This window comes from Microcaecilia unicolor, chromosome 1 (assembly GCF_901765095.1).
Source record: "Microcaecilia unicolor chromosome 1, aMicUni1.1, whole genome shotgun sequence".
NCBI classification, from domain to species: Eukaryota; Metazoa; Chordata; class Amphibia; order Gymnophiona; family Siphonopidae; genus Microcaecilia; species Microcaecilia unicolor.
In genome coordinates this window covers 326,947,336-326,971,637 of record NC_044031.1, presented here as the reverse complement: position 1 = coordinate 326,971,637, position 24,302 = coordinate 326,947,336, and the positions used below count along the sequence as shown (strand labels likewise).

The window sequence follows — 24,302 nt, the reverse complement described above, 5'->3', positions numbered from 1 at the left end:
TCTTCATGCAGTTTTTCACAGTCCACTTGTGTTTTAACACCCTTGAACAGTGTTTTTGTCAGCTTCAAATTTAATCACCTCACTCATTGTTCCAATTTCCAGATAATTTATAATTATATTAAATAGCACACCGGTCCCAATACAGATCTCTGTGGCACTCCACTGTTCACCCTCCTCCATTGACAGAAATGGACATTTAACCCTTCCCTCTGTTTTCTATCCAATAACCAATTCTTAATCCACACCAGAACATTGCCTGTTATCCCATGACTTTTTAATTTTCTTAAGAGTTTCTCATGAGGAACTATTTCAAAAGCTCACCTTTATCCACATGTTTATTCACTCCTTCAAAAAAATGAAACAAATTGGTGAGGCAAGACTTCCCATAGGTAAACCCTTGCTGACTCTGTCCCATTAAACCATGGTTGTTTATGTGTTCCGTAATTTTATTCTTTATAATAGTTTCCACTATTTTACCCAGCACTGATGTCAGGCTTACCGGTCTGTAATTTCCCGGATCACCCTTGGAACCCTTTTTAAAAATCGGCATTACAGTCTTCCGGTACAGTCAATATTGGGGTAATTGAAATCACCTATTATTATACTGTTGCCTAATTTACCAGATTTCCTTATTTCTTCATCTGTTTGACCTGTCCTGGTGGACCGTATTACAGCCCTATCAGAACACTCCTTCCCTTCAACCATGGAATTTTTATCTATAAGGATTCCGTACTGCTGTCTGTTTCATGTAGAATGTTTATTTTGTTTGACTCAATTCCCTTTTTAATATATAGCACAACCCCCCCCCCCCCCCAATCTGATCCACTCTGTCTTTGCGATATAATTTGTACCCTGTTAACACAGAGGAGCATTTTTGAAAGGGACATCCAAGTGTTGATGAGGACGTCCTCACAAAACGTCCCGATCCAGGGGCGGGGAAACTCGTATTTTCAAAACAAGATGGATGTCCATCTTTCGTTTCGATAATACAGTCAGGGATGTCCAAATCCTGAAATTTGGTCGTCCCTAGATTTGGTCGTCCCTAGACTTAGTCGTTTCTGATTTTCGGTGATAATTGAAACCAAGGATGTCCATGTCAGAAATGACCAAATGCAAGCCATTTGGTCGTGGGAGGAGCCAGCATTTCTAGTGCACTGGTCCCCCTGACATGCCAGGACACCAACCGGGCACTCTAGGGGGCACTGCAGTGGACTTCATAAATTGCTCCCAGGTAAATAGCTCCCTTACTTTGTGTGCTGAGCTCCCCAAAACCCACTACCCACAAATGTACACCACTACCATAGCCCTTACTGGTGAAGGGGGGCACCTAGATGTGGGTACAGTGGGTTTCTGGTGGGTTTTAGAGGGCTCACTGTTTCCTCCACAAACATAACAGGTAGGGGGGGTATGGGCCTGGGTCCGCCTGCCTGAAGTGCACTGCACCCACTAAAACTGCTCCAGGGACCTGCATACTGCTGTGATGGAGCTGAGTATGGTTCTGAGGCTGGCTGGCATAGAGGCTGGCAATCAATATTTTGAAAGATATTTTTTGAGGGGGTTAGTGACCACTGGGGGGGTAACGGGAGGTCATCCCCGATTCTCTCCGGTGGTCATCTGGTCATTTCAGGCACCTTTTTGTGCCTTGGTCGTAAGAAAATCAAGACCAGGTAAAGTCGTCCAAGTGTTCGTCAGGGACGTCCTTGTTTCTTTCGATTATGGGTCGAAGACGTCCAAGTGTTAGGCACGCCCAAGTCCTGCCTTCGCTAGGCCTCCGATACGCCCCCTTGAACTTTGGCCGTCCCTGCAACAGAAAGCAGTTTGGGACATCCAAAATCGGGTTTTGACTATACCGATTTGGACGACCCTGGGAGAAGGACGTCCATCTTCCGATGTATGCCGAACGATGGACGTCCTTCTGTTTCGAAAATGAGCCCTACAGTGTCCCATTGATTGTCCTCATTCCACCAGATCTCTGCGATGTCTATAAGATCTTCCTCTTCATTTAGTGCTATGCACTCTCTCTCCGATCTTATTTTTTAGGCTTCTAGCATTTGTATACAGACACTTCAGAGAGTGTTTTTTCCTTGCATCTACAAGCTGCTTAGAAGTTGACATGGATAATGTGCATCCTTTACTCTGCTCTCCCTTTAAACACTCCTGGCTTTCTTTCACCCATTGAAGCCTTTCTATTGGGATTCCCTAAATGTCCTGTTTCAATAGTATCCTTCAAGTATACTCCACACCGAATCATGGGCAACTGTCTCCTCCCCCCCCCCCCCCCCCCCCGCCCTTTTAGTTTAAAAGCTGCTCTATCTCTATCTCGTTTTTCTATGTTAGTGCCAGCAGTCTGGTTCCATCCTGGTTAATGTGGAGTCCATCCTTTTGGAATAGACTCCTCCTTTCCCAGAATGTTACCCAGTTCCTAAGAAATCTGAATCCCGCATTCCTAAACCATTGTCTCAACCACGCATTGAAACTTTGGAGCTCTGTTATTGCTGTAGGCTGTAGCAGAAAGTTCAAGTTTAAAACTACTATGGGGGAAAGGATTTTACACTATGGACGCTAGTTAATAAAGTTTTTTTTTTAATTCAAACTATCTTTATCAATAAACCTACAATTCCTCTTTATCCTCAATCTTTAAATCACCAAAGCACAGAGCAAAATAATGTTCACTTCCCCAGAGAAATATCCTCTTCTCTCAACTTATCAGAATAAAAATGGAGCTGGAGTGGGTAAAAGAGCAGTTGAAAGTAATAGAACTGGGTGAAATCAACCTCTCCAAGGACATGAAGGATAGCACTTACCACAGTTGGATGGCATCATCCAACGGAGCCCCAGCACTGATGCTACCCAGTGTTCTGATTATATCAGAAGCCTTTGTCAGCCGTACTACGCATGTGTGGATGCCTGCCACCCACCTCGATTGTTTGGGACCAGCAACCTGTCTTTTTTTCACGCGGTAGAGCAGTCACATTTTTTCAGCTCTGTGTGTTTTTTTTACTGTGTGCCTTCTCTTCTCGCAAAGTGCATATGCGGGACCTTAACTAATTTTTCTTTTTGTTCTCTTTTAGTTTTCCCTTAGTTTTGCTGACCCTTTAAGTTTCTTTTATTTTTGATGCAGCTCAATGGCACCCTTAGGTCTAACCCCCTTTTAAACTCTGCCAAGCTAACTGCCTTCACCACGTTCTCCGGCAACAAATTCCAGAGTTTAATTACGCGTTGGGTGAAGAAAATTTTCTCCGATTTGTTTTAAATTTACTACACTGTAGTTTCATCGCATGCCCCCTAGTCCTAGTATTTTTGGAAAGCGTGAACAGACACTTCACATCCACCTGTTCCACTGTACTCATTATTTTATATACCTCTATCATGTCTCCCCTCAGCAGTCTCTTCTCCAAGCTGAAAAGCCCTAGCCTCCTTAGTCTTTCTTCATAGGGAAGTCGTCCCATCCCCGCTATCATTTTAGTCGCCCTTCGCTGGACCTTTTCCAAGTCCACTATATCTTTCTTGAGATGTGGCGACCAGAATTGAACACAATACTCAAGGTGCGGTCACACCATGGAGCTATATAACGGCATTATAACATCCTCACACCTGTTTTCCATACCTTTCCTAATAATACCCAACATTCTATTCGCTTTCCAAACCGCAGCAGCACACTGAGCAGAAGGTTTCAGTGTATTATCGACAACGACACCCAGATCCCTTTCTTGGTCCGTAACTCCTAACGTGGAACCTTTCATGACGTAGCTATAATTCGGGTTCTTTTTTCCCACATGCATCACCTTGCACTTGCTCACATTAAACGTCATCTGCCATTTAGCCGCCCATCTCCCAGTCTCTTAAGGTCCTTCTGTAATTTTTCACAATCCTGTCACGAGTTAACGACTTTGAATAACTTTGTGTCATCAGCAAATTTAATTACCTCGCTAGTTACTCCCACTCTCTGTTTCCTATCCTTCAACCAGTTTTTAATCCACAATAGGACATTTCCTCCTATCCCATGACCCTCCAATTTCCTCTGTAGCCTTTCATGAGGTACCTTGTCAAACGCCTTTTGAAAATCCAGATACACAATATCAACCGGTTCCCCTTTGTCCACGTGTTTGTTTACTCCTTCAAAGAATTGAAGTAAATTGGTCAGGCAAGATTTCCCCACACAAAAGCCGTGCTGACTCGGTCTCAGTTATCCATGTCCTTGGATGTGCTCTGTAATTTTGTTTTTAATAATAGCCTCTACCATTTTCCCCGGCACAGACGTCAGACTCACCGGTCTATAATTTCCCGGATCTCCCCTGGAACCTTTTTTTAAAATGGGCATTACATTGGCCACCCTCCAATCTTCCGGTACCACGCTCGATTTTAAGGATAAATTGAGTATCACTAGCAGTAGCTCCGCAAGCTCATTTTAAGGTTCTATCAGTACTCTAGGATGAATACCATCCGGTCCAAGAGATTTGCTGCTCTTCAGTTTGCTGAACTGCCCCATTATGTCCTCTAGGTTTACCGTGAAGTCAGTAAGTTTCTCCGACTCGTCCGCTTGAAATATCATTTCCGACACCGGTATCCCACCCAAATCTTCCTCGGTGAAGACTGAAGCAAAGAATTCATTCAATCTCTCCGCTACGTGGTTACGAGATGGCCGGCTTCAGCCGATAATGGAAAAAAGAAGGCCGGCTCTGATGAGCACTTCGCCGGCTTCACTTGGTCCATTTATTTTTAGGACGAAGTCTCAAAAAAGTGCCCCAACTGAGCAGATGACCACCGGAGGGAATAGGGGATCACCTCCCCTTACTCCCCTAGGGGTCACCAACCCCCTCCCACCCAAAAAAAATTTTTTTAACATTTTTTACCAGCCTCTATGCCAGCCTCAAATGGCATACCCAGCTCCATGACAGCGGTATGCAGGTCCCTGGAGCAGTTTTTAGTGGGTGCAGTGCACTTCAGGCAGGTGGACCCAGGCCCATACGCCCCCTACCTGTTACACTTGTGGTGATAAATGTGAGCCCTCTGAAACCCACTGTACCCACATGTAGGTGCCCCCCTTCACCCATAAGAGCTAAGGTAGTGGTTTACAGTTGTAGGGAGTGGGTTTTGGGGGGGGGGATTTGGGGGGGCTCAGCACCCAAGGGAAGGGAGTTATGTACCTGGGAGCTATTAATGAAGTCCACTGCAGTGCCCCCTAGGGTGCCCGGTTGATGTCCTGGCATGTGAGGGGGACCAGTGCACTACGAATGCTGGCCCCTCCCACGACCAAATGCCTTGGATTTGGCCAGATTTGAGATGGCCGGCATCTGTTTCTATTATCAGCGAAAATCGATGCCAGCCATCTCTGACATTTGGCCGGCCCCAACCGTTTTATCGAAACGAAAGATGGCCGGCCATCTTGTTTCAATAATACGGTTCAGGACACCTCTTTATGGCTCCGGCCTTAGAGATGGCTGCCCATATAGATGGCCGGCGCCATTCGATTATGCCCCTCTATGACGCCCTGCCCAAGGAAACTGTAACAGTTCCCCTGCACAGCATCTTTCAGGCGGTACAGTTGAAGAATTGGGAGGGTCTTCTCTCTGTGCAGCCCATTTCTCGGAAGGTGGACTCTATGTACAGAGTCCAGAAGACCTTCCAGAGGGGAGGGCCTTCTGTATGCATATTCTGTAGTAGGAAAGACTTTGCTGAAACTCAAGCAGGCTTGGGAAACTACAAACCTCATTACACCATAGAGTTAGCTTCTGAAGACCTGTGGGACTGGACTGTGTTCCAACTCTCATCATTCAGAATGAGGGGGTTTCTCCTGCATACCAACCCCCAATCTGTAGACCGCATGACTTGGACATTGAAAGCGTAGAGTTAGCATCCTTTCAATTGTATGAAGTTATCTCAAGTCCTGCGTGCTAACAGGAAAGATTCCACTATGAGGTCATATAATTTCAAATGGAAAAGGTTTGCAGTCTAGTGTGAGGGCAAGGCCTTAGATTTTTTTTCCTGCACTATACAAAAACTGCTTGAATACCTTCTACACGTCTCAAGACCAGCTCCGTTAGGGTTCACCTCCATGAAGTTTGCACCTACCCTCACCTTATGGAAGGTAAGCCCATCTCTGTACAGCCTCTAATTGTTCGATTTATGAGAGGTTTTGACTAATCCCCACATCAAACCTCCTACTGTGTCATGGAACTTCAACATCATCCTCACTCAGCTAATGGAAAACTCCTTTTGAGCCACTTGACACTTTCCACCTGAAGTACTTGGCAAGTTTTATTCTTGGTGGTATTGACTTCAGCGCTTGTGGTCAGTGAGCTTCAGATACTAGTAGTGAATCCACCTTTCACAAGTTTTATCTTAACAGAGTGGTTCTGCACACGCATCCTAAGTTCCTTCCAAAGGTAGTATTGGTTTTCCACCTTAACCAGTCAATTGTCCTGTCAACATTTTCTCCAAAAACTCATGCCTATCCTGGTGAAAGGACACAGCACACCTTGGACTGCAGGCGAGCCATAGCCTTCTATCTGGAGCAGACTAAAGCCCATAGACACAGTGCACCCAGCCTTTTGTTTCTTTTCACCCAAAAAAGATGGGGGCAGCCATTAATAAACACACTCTATCCAATTATCTAGAAGGTTGCATCTCCTTTACATATGCCCAGGCTGGGCTGACTCTAGAGGGTCATGCCACAGCTAGCTAACTAACAATGTCAGAGCCTTGACTTTGTCAGATGCCCACTTGAGATCAGCCTCCATTGAGGAGATTTGCAAGGCTGCAACATGGACTTTAGTCCCCACATTCACATCTCACTACTGCCTTGAGCAGGATTCCTGACATGACATTCAGTTTGGTCAGACAGTTCTACAGAACTTGTATGGAGTCTAGAATCTAACGCCACCCTGCTAGGCCCATTTTTATTCTTTTCCAGGCTGCACCCACACAATAGGAATGTTGATTGGTTACTGTTTGGCCTTGCCTGTTGCAGGTCCCTATTGACCATTGTTTATTGTTTTCAGTGAACCTGGTGGCTATTGATTCCCATATGTGGTAAGTAGTGTCCTGCTTGTCCTCAGAGAAAGCCAAGTTGCTTACCTGTAGCAGGTGTTCTCCAAGGACAGCTGGACACATACCCTCCCACTTTCCATAGGAGTTGTATTCCTTAAGTCTTTTTACTATACTGCTGATTCCACGCTCTCACATCAGGCAGGAAGGTACCCAGGCATTTGAAGTGCTCCACTGCCAAAGGCATCATAAAAATCTAGAATGCTGGGTAGCATCTGTGCCAGGGCTCCATCGGATGGAGGAGACAATCACACAAAGTGGAGGAACGATCAGTCCCTATGTACGTCAGCAAGAGGGAAACCAAGGAGTAGGGTAAATTGGCTCTTCCAAAAGACCAAGGGAGATGATAGTTCAAAAAGGTGATCTTTATTGGAACAACTCAATAAGATGATACCTTTTTTATTGGACATAACTTAATACATTTCTTGATTAGCTTTCGAAGGTTGCCCTTCTTCGTCAGATCAGAAATAAGCAAATGTGCTAGCTGACAGTGTATATAAGTGAAAACATTCAAGCATTACTATGACAGTCTGACAGGGTGGGAGGATGGGGGTGGGTCGGAGGTATGCATGGGGACATCAAAGCATATCATTGATATTCTAACAGGATGGGTGTGGATAGGTGAGGGGTGGGGTGATCAACAGAGACATACAGCTTTATGGTTTATAATGGGTTAGCAACCCCAGATCCTTGTTAAGTCCTTTCTGTTGGGTGTTAAAATATTCAATCATTCTGACTTCAAAGGTCTTACGTTCTTGTATGGTTTTAAAGTTACCTTACAGTATTCTCACTGTGAAATCACTGGTACAGTGTCCTGGTTCTGTGAAGTGCTGTCCCACCGGGGTGGGGGCCCTACTGGCTGTATTGTTCATGTGATGTGTATGTAAATTGAATCTTGTCTTAAGCATCTGGCCTGTTTCTCCAATATAGCATCCTTCGTTACATTTTTTTACACTGAATGATATATACCACATTGGAAGATGAGCAAGTGAAAGATCCCTTTATGTTGAATATCTTTCCTTTGTGGATGACTTTGGGGTCCTGTGAAATATTTTGGCATAGTTTGCAACTGGATAAATTACAGGGAAGTGTGCCCTTCTGTTCCTTTTCAGTCTGTGATGGAAGTTTACTTCTGATTAGCTTGTGTTTTAAGTTGGGTGGCTGTCGGAAGGCCAGTACTGGTGGGGAAAACTAACAGCTTCATACAAGACACCAAAGACTTTCTGAATAAATTGAAAAATATCAAGCAACTACCACCTAACACCCTTCTGGTCACGATGGATGTAGAATCACTATACAGCAACATTCCACATGCGGATGGCATAGCTGCATGTGGAAGACTCCTAAAAAAATCCACACTGGACCATCAATACTCACCAGAAACTATTACAAAATTAATCAAATTCATTTTAACTCACAACTACTTCCGCTTTAACAATGATATCTATCTGCAAATAATGGGCACTGCGATGGGCACCAGGACAGCACCCCAATATGCCAACCTTTTTATGGCTGAGCTGGAAGAGACATTTCTGAATACACACCAGACCAAACCTCTAAAATACTACCGGTACATCGATGACATTTTTATGATTTGGACGGAGGGTGAAGAAACTTTGAAACAATTTTATTCTGCCTTCAATACATACCATCCTACAATCAGATTCAAAATTGACTACTCCCCAGAAAAAGTCAATTTTTTGGACACCACGGTCTCAATCAGTGATGGCTGTATACAAACATCTATATTCAAGAAACCCACAGACAGATGCAGCTACCTCCACAACTCCAGCTTCCATCCTTCACATACAAAAAGATCCATCATTTACAGCCAAGCCACAAGATACCACCATATCTGCTCTGACCCAGGGGACAGAGACAGACACCTTAAAAGCCTGACTGCATCCTTCAAACAGAAAGGCTACAACCCCAAAATAATCTCCAAGAATATTGCCTCCTCCCTCAAAACACCCAGGGAGAATCTGCTACAGTACAAGGAGAAAAAATCCACAGACAGAATCCCCCTTGTAGTGACATACAATCCAGAGCAGGAAAAACTGAGGAAAATCATAAGAGATCTACAACCTATACTCCAGGAGGATGAATTACTGAAAGAGATATTCCCATCCCCACCAGTACTGGCCTTCCGACAGCCACCCAACTTAAAACACAAGCTAATCAGAAATAAACTTCCATCACAGACTGAAAAGGAACAGAAGGGCACACTTCCCTGTAATTTATCCAGTTGCAAACTATGCCAAAATATTTCACAGGACCCCAAAGTCATCCAAAAAGGAAAGATATTCAACATAAAGGGATCTTTCACTTGCTCATCTTCCAATGTGGTATATATCATTCAGTGTAAAAAATGTAACGAAGGATGCTATATTGGAGAAACAGGCCAGATGCTTAAGACAAGATTCAATTTACATACACATCACATGAACAATACAGCCAGTAGGGCCCCCACCCCGGTGGGACAGCACTTCACAGAACCAGGACACTGTACCAGTGATTTCACAGTGAGAATACTGAAAGGTAACTTTAAAACCATACAAGAACGTAAGACCTTTGAAGTCAGAATGATTGAATATTTTAACACCCAACAGAAAGGACTTAACAAGGGGTTCCTAACCCATTATAAACCATAAAGCTGTATGTCTCTGTTGATCACCCCACCCCTCACCTATCCACACCCATCCTGTTAGAATATCAATGATATGCTTTGATGTCCCCATGCATACCTCCGACCCACCCCCATCCTCCCACCCTGTCAGACTGTCATAGTAATGCTTGAATGTTTTCACTTATATACACTGTCAGCTAGCACATTTGCTTATTTCCGATCTGACGAAGAAGGGCAACCTTCGAAAGCTAATCAAGAAATGTATTAAGTTATGTCCAATAAAAAAGGTATCATCTTATTTTCTTTTCCATGTTTTATTTTGTTTGATTTCTATTGATAACCTTAAGAGTGGACTAACACAGCTACCACACTCCTCTACTTTGGAACAACTCAAAAGACTCGACACAGCTGCTTTGTTTCGGCATTAAAACACCTGCCTCAGGAGTCTATAAAACATTTATAGCACTAGTATAAACATATATATCATAAAAAAACTAAAAAGACATAAAGTATGAATAACTTTAAAAATATAAAATAATAAATAATATAATATTAAAGTATAATATTTAAAAAATATTAGTTGTAATATGGAGAGACATGAAATGTAAGACATTATAAGAACAATATAAAAACACCATAGTAACACCTCGTAATAATAATAATAGAAAAAACTTAATAAAACCAAAAAGGTGTATACTTAATGTAATGTTAAAAATGGAATATGATTCAGAAAACAAATGTGGCTGACGTTGTGATGTCCGTTGTTCAAATATAGGCAAATTTTTCAGAGATCACATACAACTTTGAATAAATAGAGTGGAACCTATTTCAGCAAAAAGGCAAAAAAATTTTTTTTTTTTACCAATGATGCAAATTCAGATTATACAGACCATGTCACGGATCAAAAAAAACAAAACGAAGAGGACATAAAAGTATCACGCACAGATAATGACAGTTTCAAAGGTAGATTGGTAGTGTCTCACAAAGAAGATCATATAATCTGTATGAATATGGCAGTAATAGTAACGAGAGCTGGGGGACACCAAAAGAGAAAGAGAAAAAAATACAACATTTTGTCCTTTGGCATTTTTTTCCCCGCATATCACATTACAATTTCTCCTCCTTTTCTTGATCATTTTTTCCTTTATTTTTTATGTTTTTCCTTACAGTGACCCCCCTGTCTTTTACCTCACTACATTTTTCTTTTTTTGATTTATTTATTTAGAGTTATTCATACTTTATGTGTTTTGTTTATAGACTCCTAAGGCAGGTGTTGTGACGCCGAAACACAGCAGCTGTGTTGAGTCTTTTGAGTTGTTCAAATAAAGATTACCTTTTTGAACTATCATCTCCTGATGCTGACGACATAGGGGCTTTCTCCAGCCAATTGGCTGTCTGCTCGTTTCTCTATCCCTCTAAGCTATTCTCTGCTCTGGGACAAAGTTTGCTATGAAAAATGCAAGCAGAATGCTCCTCCCAGAAGTTGCCCTCACACAATGACAGCTCCAGGCCTGCTGGAAACTTTTGCAGGTTAAAGGTAAGTGCTCCTTTCTGTGCACGCACGGAAACGTCTGCATTGCAGGAAATGCTCATTTTAATACAAATGAGTAAATTGTAATATATTTGCATTGAATAATTGGTAGCAGCTATGGCAAATGGTTAAAGCCACACAGAACCCCTTTATGAACTTAGATGCTAAATAACATTTGCTTTAGACAGGCTCCAACTGGTCTAAAGCAAACGTTGCAGTTAGAGGTTAGCAGGTGCATGCATAATGATAGATGCTATAATTTTTTTTTAATTTTGTATTTATAACATTTTCAATATAAACCAAGCAATATATACTTGTACAGAAAATTGATCTATAAAGAAATCATCATCAAAATTTAAACTAATATAAAGAAAATAATCACTCAAGTCCACAAATAGTGGATCGAAGACTAAATAGAGGAGAATATACTAATGAAGAAAAAAACATTAAAGAATACAGTTGTTATCTGACGTGTTGAAATGGACTTCAGTCTAGAATTAAGGAGAACATTAATTAATGGGAAGTCAATATAGGCTCCACAGATAAACATTTACCCCCGATATTCAAATACCATGAAAATTCACAGTTAGCAGATAGCTGATTTTCTCCAGGACACCAGAGCTTGAAAAAAGCTTTCTACAGCCTTAAGAGCGCATGCATGTGCAAGTTCCTTCCCGCCCACCTTGAGAGCATGGGACCACTAATTCTCTTTTATCCACAGTGAGGAGCAGATGCTATTCTTGGCACTCCTCACAGCTTGCTTCATGAGAGATTTTCACAGCATCTATTTTGTGCCTTCCCATGCCTATTCATTTTCTTTTTTTTGCCTTATTTTCTCTTTCTGGACTTTTTTAGACTTACCCTTACAATTTTAAGGTTTTTTGTCCCCTTTTTAAGGGGTCCTTTTACTAAGGTGCACCAAAAAGTGACCTGTACTGTTGTAGACGCATGTATTGGATGTGCGAAGGTCCATTTTTCAGCATGTCTACAAAAAAGGTCTTTTTGGGGGGGCTGAAAATGGACATGCAGCAAAATTAAAATTGGCGCATGTTCATTTTGGGCCTGAGACCTTACCACCACCCATTGGCTTAGCGGTAAGGTCTCATGTATTAACAGGGTAGTAATCATCGGCGCACGTACACTGCTGATTACCGCCCAGTTAGCGCCACACAGTAGAAAATAAAAAAATATTTTTGGACACTCATAAAAAATGGAATTACCTCTCAGGGCTTGTGGTAGCTGGGCGGTAGTTCCAAATTGTTGTGCATTGGATGCTCATAGGTGCCTACGTGCCTTAGTAAAAGGGCCCTTAAGTTTTCTTTTTTTTCCCCATGCTTGGTAGGCTGCACTTAGACCTGAGTTTCGGTGAAGTTTGCGCCTTTTCTTTCTGGTGTTTTGCCCCTTTTTCAGCACCATTGAGTATTTTCATTTGGCCATGGCTGTTTTTCCTTCCATGTCATCTAAGGATCCCAGTGGCTTCAAGCACTGCATCCAGTGCAATAGGACCGTCTCTAGCAAAGACACCCATTCTTGTGTCTTCAGTGTTTTGGCCTGAACATATCTCTTCTATCTGTGATCTTTGCTTTTGAATGAAGAAAAGAATCCAGTTTTCCAGAGAGGCTCAACAAGAAAAACTTTTTGGAGCCAGGTCCAAATCCTCGACATTGGTATCAGCATTAATGTCGAGAGTTGCATCAGCATCGGGTACATCGGTCCATTTGGCTGCTAGGCCCTTATACACTGGGAGTGGCCATGCGAGTAGGTCTCCACCTGCCTCGATGCCAGTTTCTATGCAGGCCCCCCCCCAGGGGTCAAAATCAGACCCAACCCCGAGGCGGTATGAGGATTCGGCATCTTCCTCGTCAGCACCAAGGAGCACCGATGACTGGCATCGGGGTAAGCCCAAGAACCATCAGCATCAATTGTCCTCAACTCATGGTGCCGGGAATTCCGGGACACTGAGGGAATACCTGGTACCTAAGGAGGGTTGGCGCCGGGAGGACCGTGCCTCCTCCATACAGGAGGTACCGATGCACGGGTCTCACACAGCAAGGACCAAGTACCCGCTTTGACCCTGACAGTTCAGCAGCCTGTCTCTGAACCGATACCCTAGCCTTTCCCAATGTCAGCCCTTGATTAGCGCCTCTGGGCCTTGCTCCCTGAGCTTTTGGCAGGGCTCTTACAACACAGTGTGTCATCGTCTGGGGTGCTTGCACCTGCCATGCCTCTTGCTGCTACCCCATAAGGCCATCAGGCTGTGGTGAGGTCTCTGATGCTGGTGCCATCTGTTACTTCAGCTCGCAGAGCCAGAGAGCTGCAGGCCTTACTAGCAGATCCACCTTATACTAAGTTTCATCACAACAGAGTAGTTCTTGGCACACACCCTAAGTTCCTGCCCAAGATTGTGTTGGAGTTCCATCAGAATCAGTTAATTATCTCGTCAACATTCTTTCCCAGACCTCATGCCCATCCTGGCAAGAGCACACTGCACACCTTGGACTGCAAATAGGCATTGGTCTTTTTCTTGGAGTGGACTAGGACCTACAGAGAGTTCACTAAGCTTTTTATTTCTTTTGATCTCAACAGGAAGGGGGTCACCATTGGGAAACACACCATTTCTAATTAGTTGGCAGACTACATTTCCTTCACTTATGCCCAGGCTGTGCTGACTCTTGAGGATTATGTCAAGGCTCACAATATCAGAAACATGACTGTGTCGGTAGCCCACTCCGACACTGAAGAAATTTGCAAGGTTGAAACATGGTCTTCAGTCCACACATTCACATCTCACTACTACCTTTGAGCGAGATGCCCAACACGATAGTCGGTTTGGACAGACGGTACTGCAGAATTTGTTTGGGGTCTAGAATCCAACTCTACCTTCCTAGTTCCAGGATGCACTCTCACATAGTTTGTATATAGTTTTCAGATTAATCTGTATTCTGACCTCGCTGTTGCAAGGTTCAGTTGACCATTGTTGTTGTTTTTGGTGAGCCTGGTAGCTAGGGATTCCCACATTTGAGAATTATTGGCCTGCTTGTCCTCAGAGAAAGCGAAGATACTTACTTGCAGCAGGTATTCTCCAAGGACAGCAGGCCATATATTCTCACATACCCTCCCTCTTCCCCTTGGAGTTGTCTCTCTGCTATTTCATTATACTAGTGGTCCTGCGCTCTCGCAGCAGGCGAGAAGGCACTTAATCATCTCAATCATGTGTGGTGGGAATGCTGTGCACGTGCTTTTAAAGCTGTACAAAGCTTTTTTCAAGTTTCGAACCGAGCAATGCAGGACACATCACCCACATGTGAGAATATATAGCTTCTTGTTCTTGGAGAATACCTTCTACAGGTAAGTATCATTTTCTATATAACTGACTATCTGCCTATTTTCAGTGCAGGTTTGGCAGCCATATTTGGCCATATGAATTCCAGGCCTGTCTTTGACCAGTTCAAACTTTACAATCCAGCGCTGAATATCGGTTTGGCCAGTTAAGTTTGAAGCGGCCAAAAATAAACTGGATGTTCAATGCCGGTCACCGGTAATGGCCTGGCCTTGAATATCTGGGCTTAGCGCCAACCTCAGGAGTTAGCCAGACTAACTCCCACAGTCTGAATATTGGTCCATTAGTTGCCAGAAAAGCAGTAAGATATGAAGGGTCGAAAGAAACATTTAAAGAATTGGTGTCACATCTTAAAAAGAAAGTAGCCCCAATCTGAAGTGCCCCTGGTTTCTAAAGCAACAATTGTCTGCAACATTTCTGTGTATCTCTAGAGACGTCTGGAAATATTCTTATCTTTAATCCCCAAAACAAGTTTTCTCTATTTTTAAAGTACCTCATCAACCAGTCTTTATCTGGTATTAAAGACACACTAGATATTAAAGTAGTCTGAAGACTCCAAAACAGCAGAAACATCCAAAACAGATGCATTTTGATCCAAAATTTTCTGCAGTTCAAGATGGTAAATAGCAAACCTGTGAAAAAGATGGTAAATTCTCCTCTAAGATTCCCCAAACTTCCTTTAGATATCACTTCAGCATATCGTTGGCGGTAATAGTAAAAACCAAGAGAAATTCAAGAAACAAAGGCTGTTAGTTCTGGAGTAATTTTGAGAGGTTCACATTTATTCCTCAAATTAGAATTCTGTAATTTATATGCATACCTGTGTGCTGCACCCATGCTCTGCCAGAATCCCACCCATGAACAAGCCCACTAGCAAAGTATGTGCCATCAAATCATAGTACATACTTGTCCTCTCGTTGGTATTCTATAAGAGGTCATTTTTACAATTTAGTGGCTAGAATTCTGCCATTTATGTGCCTTTCTGCCCTCTAAAACTAGATGGTTCACTATAGTATTACCCCCCCCCACCCCCCCCCCCCCCCCCCCCCACACACACACACACACACCCTTAGGGTCATGTTGACAGCTAACACAGCTTAGTAAATAAGTCCAAAAGTAGAAGATATAAATATTTGGGGTGTTTGGGGGAATAATATCTTGCTTATGGACAACTAATTTCAAATATGAAATTTAACCAGTCACTGTACAAAACTCAAATGCTTGTGCTATGTTGCTTCATTCACAGGAAATATTGGTGGTTATTTAGGTCCTGCTTGCATGCCACCTGGAGGCTATATCCCTTCATTTCACAAAAAAGAGGTTGGATCTGCTGGACAAAGGATACAGCTTGCACCTATTGGAGCAGCAACAAGTAAGATGGATCTCTTTTGCTGCTCTTTATAAAGCAGGATGTTTAATTCCTATTTCTCATTGGTAAAATATCTTTACACAGTGATTTTTAAGACCTGATAATGAAATAAGATGGGAATATATGATGTTGTCTTTTAAAGGACAGTCTGATTTGACCCTACTGTCTTAATATGTTTCATTTTGATTGTATGTTTTGTTTTTGGAGGTGTCGTTGCTTGGTTTTTATGTGGTGGGAAAGGGGGGTGCCAGCTAGCCTTGTTTCACATGAATATCCTTTTCTGTCAACAAACAGAATATAATCAGGCACGCAAGTGGGTAACATCATTGCACAACATCTGGACAGAACATCTTTCCCAGAGCTCAAAACTAGTGTAAAGTTCTGAGTATGTGCAATGCTTCCTGTACACAGCAATCTTTCGTTTTCTCCTCTACTAAACAGACGTAAAAACAAACCTCTTCAACTTTTTTAAAGAGTTTCTTCATTTTTGGTCTTCCAGTGTTGTCTTTCATCGCCATCAGTTTTTCATCCTAAAAAAAATATGTTTTTTAATTTATTATTTTAAATTGTTTTCATCCTTCCTGTGAAATAAGGCACAGACCAAATTGTGATTTCAGCCATGTCCACAATATGGTAGAAAGATCCCAAACTTCCACACCCATTTCAGGTCTCTCATCTACTTGAGCTTAAATCATAACGTTTGCTGAATGCAAGCACTGTGGAAAAATGTTTCCATAAACCCAAAAAGATCACCTTCATTGCTTGTAACCATAACAAGGAAGAAAGGAGGCTCCTGTTTGCATAGCCAGAAAGTGAAAATGCTTTTCTCTGAAGAGATGAGCCATGTCTGCATGCTGAAATACATCCTCCTCATAGGTGGTCGGTGGTCCAACTGTTTGGGGAGGCTAAAGGGGGTGGGGTTAGGGGCAGTGCCAGGGGTGGGGCTTACATCCATAATTATCTGACAACACAGAAAAAAATAAGTAAAATAGTAACAAGTAATACCTTTTATTAAATTTAGATATTAGATATGTATCATATGTCAAAGAATAAAGTGGTTGCTCAAACTGTCTGAGAGCTTGATGGCTGAACAGTATAGTTGGAAGGAAAGTGCATTTCTATAGAATAGGCAGTCAGAACTTTTGATGACACAAAAGCACCAGTGCTAAGGTCCAATTTCCAGAGTGCAGAGATACCAAGGGTGTCCCATCCCAAATGTGAAAAGTACCATCCCAATTAGTGAGATTCAAGGTTAGCAAGTGAAAGTTGAGCTACTACTGAGAATACTATGAGCTAAATTAAGTCCAAATTCTAATATTAGGCATATTGAAAAGTAATGCAAAAACCTTAAAAAAGTCACTCAGGACCTATAAACTGTAACATAAGAATAGCCATACTGCGTCAGACCAACAGATTTAAATTTCATAAACTGACACATTCCACTCACTAAATTAAAAAATGAATAAATATTTGAAACAAAAATGTATAATAAGGTGATACCTTTTTATTTAACTAATTTAATAAAATTTTTGACTAGCTTTTTGGAGTTTACTAACCGAGGAAGGAGGTTTAGACCTCTGGAAGCAAGTCAAAAATGTATTTAGTCCAATAAAAAGTTGTCATCTTATTTTACAGTTTTTTGTTTTATTTTTATTTATTAACCTGTAAAGTGGACTAACATAGCTACTTCATTTTTCTTCCATTTTTCTGCCGCTCTGAGCATTCAGACTTATCCATGCTTCATTTTCCCTGTTTTTCATCTTTTCCCTCACCCGGGGGGGGGGGGGGAGGTGTGTGTGTGTGTGTGTGTCTGAACTCCCCCTCAGCCATATCGGATCTGTTTCTCTCTCTCCCACCCCACCATCCAGGATCTTGTGTGTGTGTGTGTGTGTGTCTCTCTCTCCCTGCCTGCCATAATCTCCTCTGTTTATCTCCCTCCATCTAACTTTCTTCCCCCTCCCTGCCATGCAGCAGCTCTTCTCTCTCTTCCCCTGCCCCAGGCACCCAGGATCTCCTCTCTCTCTCCCACCTCACCCTACCTCACATACCATACAGATCTCTTCTCTGTCTCTCTCTCTCTCTCTCCCCATACAATGCACCTCTGTCTCTCCCCCACCTTCCAGCATTGCTTCTCCCTCTCGCTCTTCACTTTACACGTCAGCCTCTCTTCTTCCACTGCCTGTTTTTCTTTTCACTATCCAGCTTTGCTCCTCTGTCTCTTCCCCCCCCCCCCCCCCAATATCCAGCTTTTTGCTCCTCTGTCTCTTCCCCCCCCCCCCCAATATCCAGCTTTTTGCTCCTCTGTTTCTTCTCTCCCCCTAATATCCAACTTTGCCCATCTGCCTCTTCTCCCCCAAAACATCTAGCCTTGCTTCTCTGTCTGCCCTCACTCCCTCCTCCTCCCATATCCAACATTGTGCCTCTGCCTCTTCCCATCATCCTCTCTGTTTCCTCCCATTTCCTGCCTCCAGCATTATCTTCTCTCTTTTTTCTTCCCCCTAGCGGCTAGCCGCAAAAAGAAAAAGAAATTGGAACTTCCCTTCCATGCTGCCGTGCCGCCAAACCCGCTGCCTCTCCGATTCAGTGGCCATCGGCCATCCATCGGCAAACAAACACTGTGCACGGAGCCATAGAGCTCCGCATGGCAGCGCTGACAGCTCTTCCGGTCCCACCCTCTATGATGCAACACGATGTTGCATCATAGAGGGTGGGAGGACTGGAAGAGCTGTCAGTGCTGCCATGCGGAGCTCTGTGGCTCCGTGCACAGTGTTTGTTTGCCGCTGGATGGCCACTGAATTGGAGAGGCAGCAGGTTTGGCGGCAGGGCAGCATGGAAGGGAAGTTCCAGCTTCTTTCGGGCAGGAACCGGCAATCTGCCAGCGACGTGCACTCCAAAAGAGGTTGCATTTGGGCTGGGGAGGCTTAGCCTCCCCAAGCCTCTTATACGGAGCGCCTATGATCCTCCTCTGTGGGTGTTGCCCCTGCTTCCGTGCACATTGACTTCAAAAGTCCAGTTGTGAAAGGGGCTGTGCCATGGATCCTCAGGCTCAACATGAGACTCAACTGAGACTTCTCAACCTAAAGTGCAGACATCTTTGAAGCAATTGCACAAGTTTAAGCATAATATATTTCCTAAGCCACACCCTAAAGAGGTAGAGAAACACTTGCAGCTTAGCACAGATGATACATAGGGCACTACTTCTAAGCACAAACTGACACACAACGCTAATTCACTCTCATGCTATATTGGCAAGCACATCTTGCACTGCAGATGCACATTTTGGCGACAAAGTAAAGGATGCAATTAAGAACCATTATACCATGTTGCAGCATCTCTCAATTGTACTTCCAGAGTCTATATCATCCTCTAGATAAATGAACAAAACCCAGTATAGGAAAAGTTTCTACTGAAGGAAAAGAGTTATCTCTAGGCCAGTTCTTTTCACCGGGACATATTTTGCCCTACCTGTAGGGGGTTGAGTACAATTCTTTTTTTCAGGAGTGACAAAAGATAAAATTCTAGGTACTCAGTATCATAAAATATGGTGAATATCTAGATTTTTGCCATTTCCTCCTGAAAAATCCCTGATATGGTCTGAACTACATCAAGCCCATGCCTACCTCCTTCACAAATAAGTTTAACTTCTTCTACAAGCCTGTACAATAGCGGACAAGAGTCTGGATCCCTCTTCAAGATATTTATTCATTTCCTATCCTGGATCTCAGACTGCAACTTTTTTCTTTGCAAAGAGATATTCAAAATTAATACGCTCCACTTTATCCTCCCCCATTTTGGGACTGGCTGTTTTCATGGGTATCAAAGATGCCTATACACACATACCAGTTCATCTCAAATGCAAGACTTACCTTAATAATATGTACAAACGGATATGGAATCATCTAAGTCAAAAACTGAAAACCAAAAAATCAAAATGATGACCCATTAAACCTCAGAAATATGCTCACTGTGGGTATTTAATTAAAGGAAGGAAAAAGCCTCAAAGAGCTCCAAATCAACCAGTCTATAGAACTTAAGTTGATCACAGGGATCTACTCTTCATCATCGACTTAAAGAACCTTCCCAGTGCTTTTATTCCAAATTAATAAATTTTAGAACTTTTTAAAGTTTTTTTTATAACGTTTAAATATGCCTACTTGTCTGCTGCTGTGAATGCTGTGTATGTTTCAATATTACAAACATCCACAGTATCCAACAGCATCCAGTGCTCAAAGATAGAAAAGTACTTATCTCAATTTCCTCAATGAGCCATCCGTCTTATGATTTATCAGTCCCCAGACCAACGATGGCCAGCATTTCACTTAGCTCAATCTTGCTGTGCTGCTTCAGGGTCTCAAAATTTGGGGCTGCCAAATGAAAAACAGGAGAAAATCTATTCACATTCATATCATAATCCAAGCCAAAATACCATCGCATATTTCTTACTTTATATGGGTGCACGAACGGAAGGGAGCGGGCAGGTGAGCCGGACCGCACAAAAAAGGTGCCGGTACGCTGTACCCGTACCGGCACAAAAAGAGCACTGCTTAAGGATGCATGAGGGTCTAAATATGAACAGGAAGACCAAATAATGGAACAATTTGTGTTGTATTATAATTCTTTGTATGAAAAAAAAGTAACAAAACATAGAAGCTAGAGACCATTTTTTCCAGGAATTACCCTTGCCACAATTCACCGGGGATCAAATTCAACAACTTAATGAAGTGGAAATAGCACTTGGCATAAAACATCTTAAGCTCACAAAGGCCCTAGGTGGGTTTGGGCCGGAACTTTATAAGATACTACAGGATATGATGGTACCACCTTTATGGCTTATAGACTTATTAACTATGTATACTTCCAATGAAATCTCCATAAGTCTCTAAACTTTCACTGAAGAAATTCTGAGGTTATTTCTTCCTTTATTATATTAAATAAATTTGTGTTGAATGGAGGAGAAGACTTCAGTAAAACTTTGCCTCTATGATTTAAAGGTCAAACTGTGGGATACAAGTATGAATAAATAAAAATCACCATCATTGGTCATAAAAACCTACACCTCCTGAAATCATTTCTTTTTGATTTTTCAATTTTTTAAACTTAGCAATCAATCTTATTATTATACTTAAATGGCATAACAATAGTATTGTTAAGTTTAAAAACTGAAAAATCAAAACGAAATTATTTCAGGAGGTGGAGGTTTTCATGACTGATGATGGTGATCACAGTTTGACCTTTAAATCATACAGACAGCTGTTTTACTGTTCTTTTCCTCCATGCAACACAAATGTGTTTAATATAATGAGGGAAGAAATAGCCTCAGAATTTCTTCAGTGAAAGTTTAGATACTTATGGAGATTTCATTGGTACCACCTCTATGCAATATGATTAACAAAATGGCTCAGGACATAGTCCATAGTCAGACTAACATAGCTCATGTAGTACACACCTTGAGCAAGTCAGTGCATACAGACCAATATCAATCATATGTAAATTCATCTGGAGGCCTAAGGCATCAAGGATTAGCATGACCAAATTGGTGTTAGATAAAACAAATGGGGAACCTACCAGACATTAGGTTGTATAACTTTGCTGCCCTGATGAGGTGGCTTCATGAGGGTCGCATGGGGAAAGACACATTTTTTTTCTCTGGGTTGATTGGAAAGGTGGTTTTTTTCCTTTCAAATTTTTAATCTGCTTTACGCCCAAGAGGGACAAAACCCTGCTTGTAAACAGGTGAAATATGACCCTTAAAAATACAAGCCAATGAAATTGTCTCCTTAATCCAGCAGGCAATAGTGGCTTCTGAAGCTGCCTTGCTTTTTTTGGCCCCTTCAAAAGTACAACCAACCTTTATGACTTCCAAAACTAATTTGTCACCTCAAAATAACACATAAGGACTTAGCAAACATTTAGAAGATGGAGGAAATGCACCTCCTCCACATTGTCCTGTTTCCTAAATGATGGCAATACCAGTAGCTGATTGACATCAGTATCAGTAAAAGACTTGTATACCACAATATCCCCTTTCAGGTTCAATGCAGTTCACAAAATGTAAAGATAAAAATAACAAATATACCAAATAACCACTCCTACCACAACATCATTTGTCAAGTAGAAAAGTTTTTAACTTTTTTCAAAAAGTAGATAAGTAGACTCCAATTGAATCCAAGCTAGCAAGCTGTTCTATACAGAGATTATAGAAAAGAATATAAAGTATTAAAGATATGCAAATAGGATGCCCCTCACACAAGAAGGTTGAAAATTTAAAGAACATCGCAATCTAAATGAAAAACCAAAGAAGGTTGCAATAAATCGCTTAGAGGTCCATTTACCAAGCTGTGGTAAAAGGACCTCTGCGATGGTGTTGGTGCACAGGTTTGCTGCATACTGAGGTCCCCTTTTACCACAGCGGGTAAAAGGAGGTGTTTTTTTTAAAGAAGAAAATGTCCGTACTGTAAGTTAAGCACTTGCCGCCTGGTCATTTCCTGGGAGAGCCCTTACTGCCTTCTATTTAGGAGGCAGTAAGGACTCCCATGCTAACTCGGCGGTAACCAGGCAGCATATGGTGCTACCCAATTACTGCTGGGTAAGTCCCTGGTGCTAAAAAATATATATTTTTTCCCAGTGTCAGAAATGGCGCACGGCACACACCAGAACTACCACCAGGCTCCTGTACTAGCCTTGTGGTAGGGCTGATTTTCCATGTACCATTGCCGCAGCTTTATAAAACAGCTCCTTAGTAATTCAGAAGTCAGTCTATACACCACTTGAAATAACAAACAGAGTGATTTAAACAAGATTCGCTGGCTTATTGGAAGCCAGTGTAAAACTTTCAAATGTGATGAAATGTTATCAAACTTTTTAAGTCTAAAAATCAACCTTGCTGAGATGTTCTGAATAAAGTGCAACTTGTTTGTCAGTTTAGATGAGAAGCCCAAATACAGTGCATTACATTAATCTAAATGAGACATGAAACACTGAAATTACCTTCGGCAAAAAGGTAGGAACTATTCAGATAGAAACTCCAGCCTCTGAAAAGTGCACAAATGGTTCACTATAAGAAAGGGCTTGCAACTCCAAAAGCCATCACCAACTGCTGGAGACAGAGAAATACTGCTGAGTAGGGACTGCATAGTGGTCTTTATAAGGCAGAGCTTGCAAGTGATTGGTCTCTGTCTCCATCTGCCAGTTGATGGGCATAACCTGTTAGATCGTCACTAATCTGATGAGGATAATAAATAATTCCAGTTGTTCATAAACCTCTTGAAACAGTTGTGGAAATCAGATTATTTCAGATCACTCAAACTGTAAATAGGAGCCTTCAAACATAAGTACTCATTTTTGTTTTCCATTCCTTTCCTAATAATACCTAACGTTCTATTTGCTTTCTTAGCTGCCACAGCACACTGAGCAGAGGGTTTCAACGTATCATCAACGACGACACTTAGATCCCTTTCTTGGTTGATAACTCCTTGCATTACGTAGCTATAATTCTGGTTCCTCTTTCCCACATGCATCACTTTACACTTGCTCACATTAAACGTCATCTGCCATTTAGACGCCCAGTCTCCCAGTCTCGTAAGATCCTCTTGTAATATTTCACAGTCCTCTTGTGATTACTAGTGAGGTAATCAAATTTGCCGATGACACAAAGTTATTCAAAGTTGTCAAATCAGAGGAAGATTGTGAAAAGCTACAAGAGGACCTTACAAGACTGGGAGTCTAAATGGCAGATGACGTTTAATGTGAACAAGTGCAAAGTGATGCATGTGGGAAAGAGGAACCCAAACTATAACTACGTCATGCAAGGTTCAGCGTTGGGAGTCACAGAACAAGAAAGGGATCTAGATGTCATCATTGATGATACGTTGAAAACTTCTGCTCAATGTGCTGCTGCGGCTAGGAAAGCAAATAGAATGTTGCATATCATTAGGAAAGGGATTGAAAATAAAAATAAGTATGTTATTCTGCCATTGTATCGCTCCATGGTGCGACCGCACCTCGAGTATTGTGTTCAATTCTGGTCGCCGCACCTCAAAAAAGATATAGTGGAATTGGAAAAGGTGCAGAGAAGGGCAACAAAGATGATACAGGGGTTGGGACGACTTCCCTATGAGGAAAGGCTGAAGAGGCCGGGGCTCTTCAGCTTGGAGAAAAGGCAGCTGAGGGGAGGATATGATAGAGTTCTATAAGATAATGAGTGGAATGGAACGGGGTGATGTGGAGCGTCTGTTTACACTTTCCAAAAATACTAGGACAAGGGGGCATGCGATGAAGTTGCAGTGTGGTAAATTTAAAACGAATCAGAGGAAACTTTTCTTCACTCAGCGCGTAGTTAAACTCTGGAATTCGCTGCTGGAAAAAGTGGTTAAGGCGGTTAACTTATCGG

The 24,302-nt window shown here is 42.2% G+C and overlaps 1 protein-coding gene across 1 annotated transcript in view; it reads left to right on the top strand.

The window, feature by feature from the left end:
- The window catches only part of MAK (male germ cell associated kinase), a 385,342-nt gene that overhangs the window by 333,747 nt on the left and 27,293 nt on the right, over window positions 1-24,302 (top strand). The window contains exon 13 of the mRNA XM_030209100.1: window positions 15,791-15,916. Within this exon, the coding sequence (XP_030064960.1) occupies window positions 15,791-15,916 (126 nt within the window). The remainder of the gene's footprint in view (window positions 1-15,790; window positions 15,917-24,302) is intronic.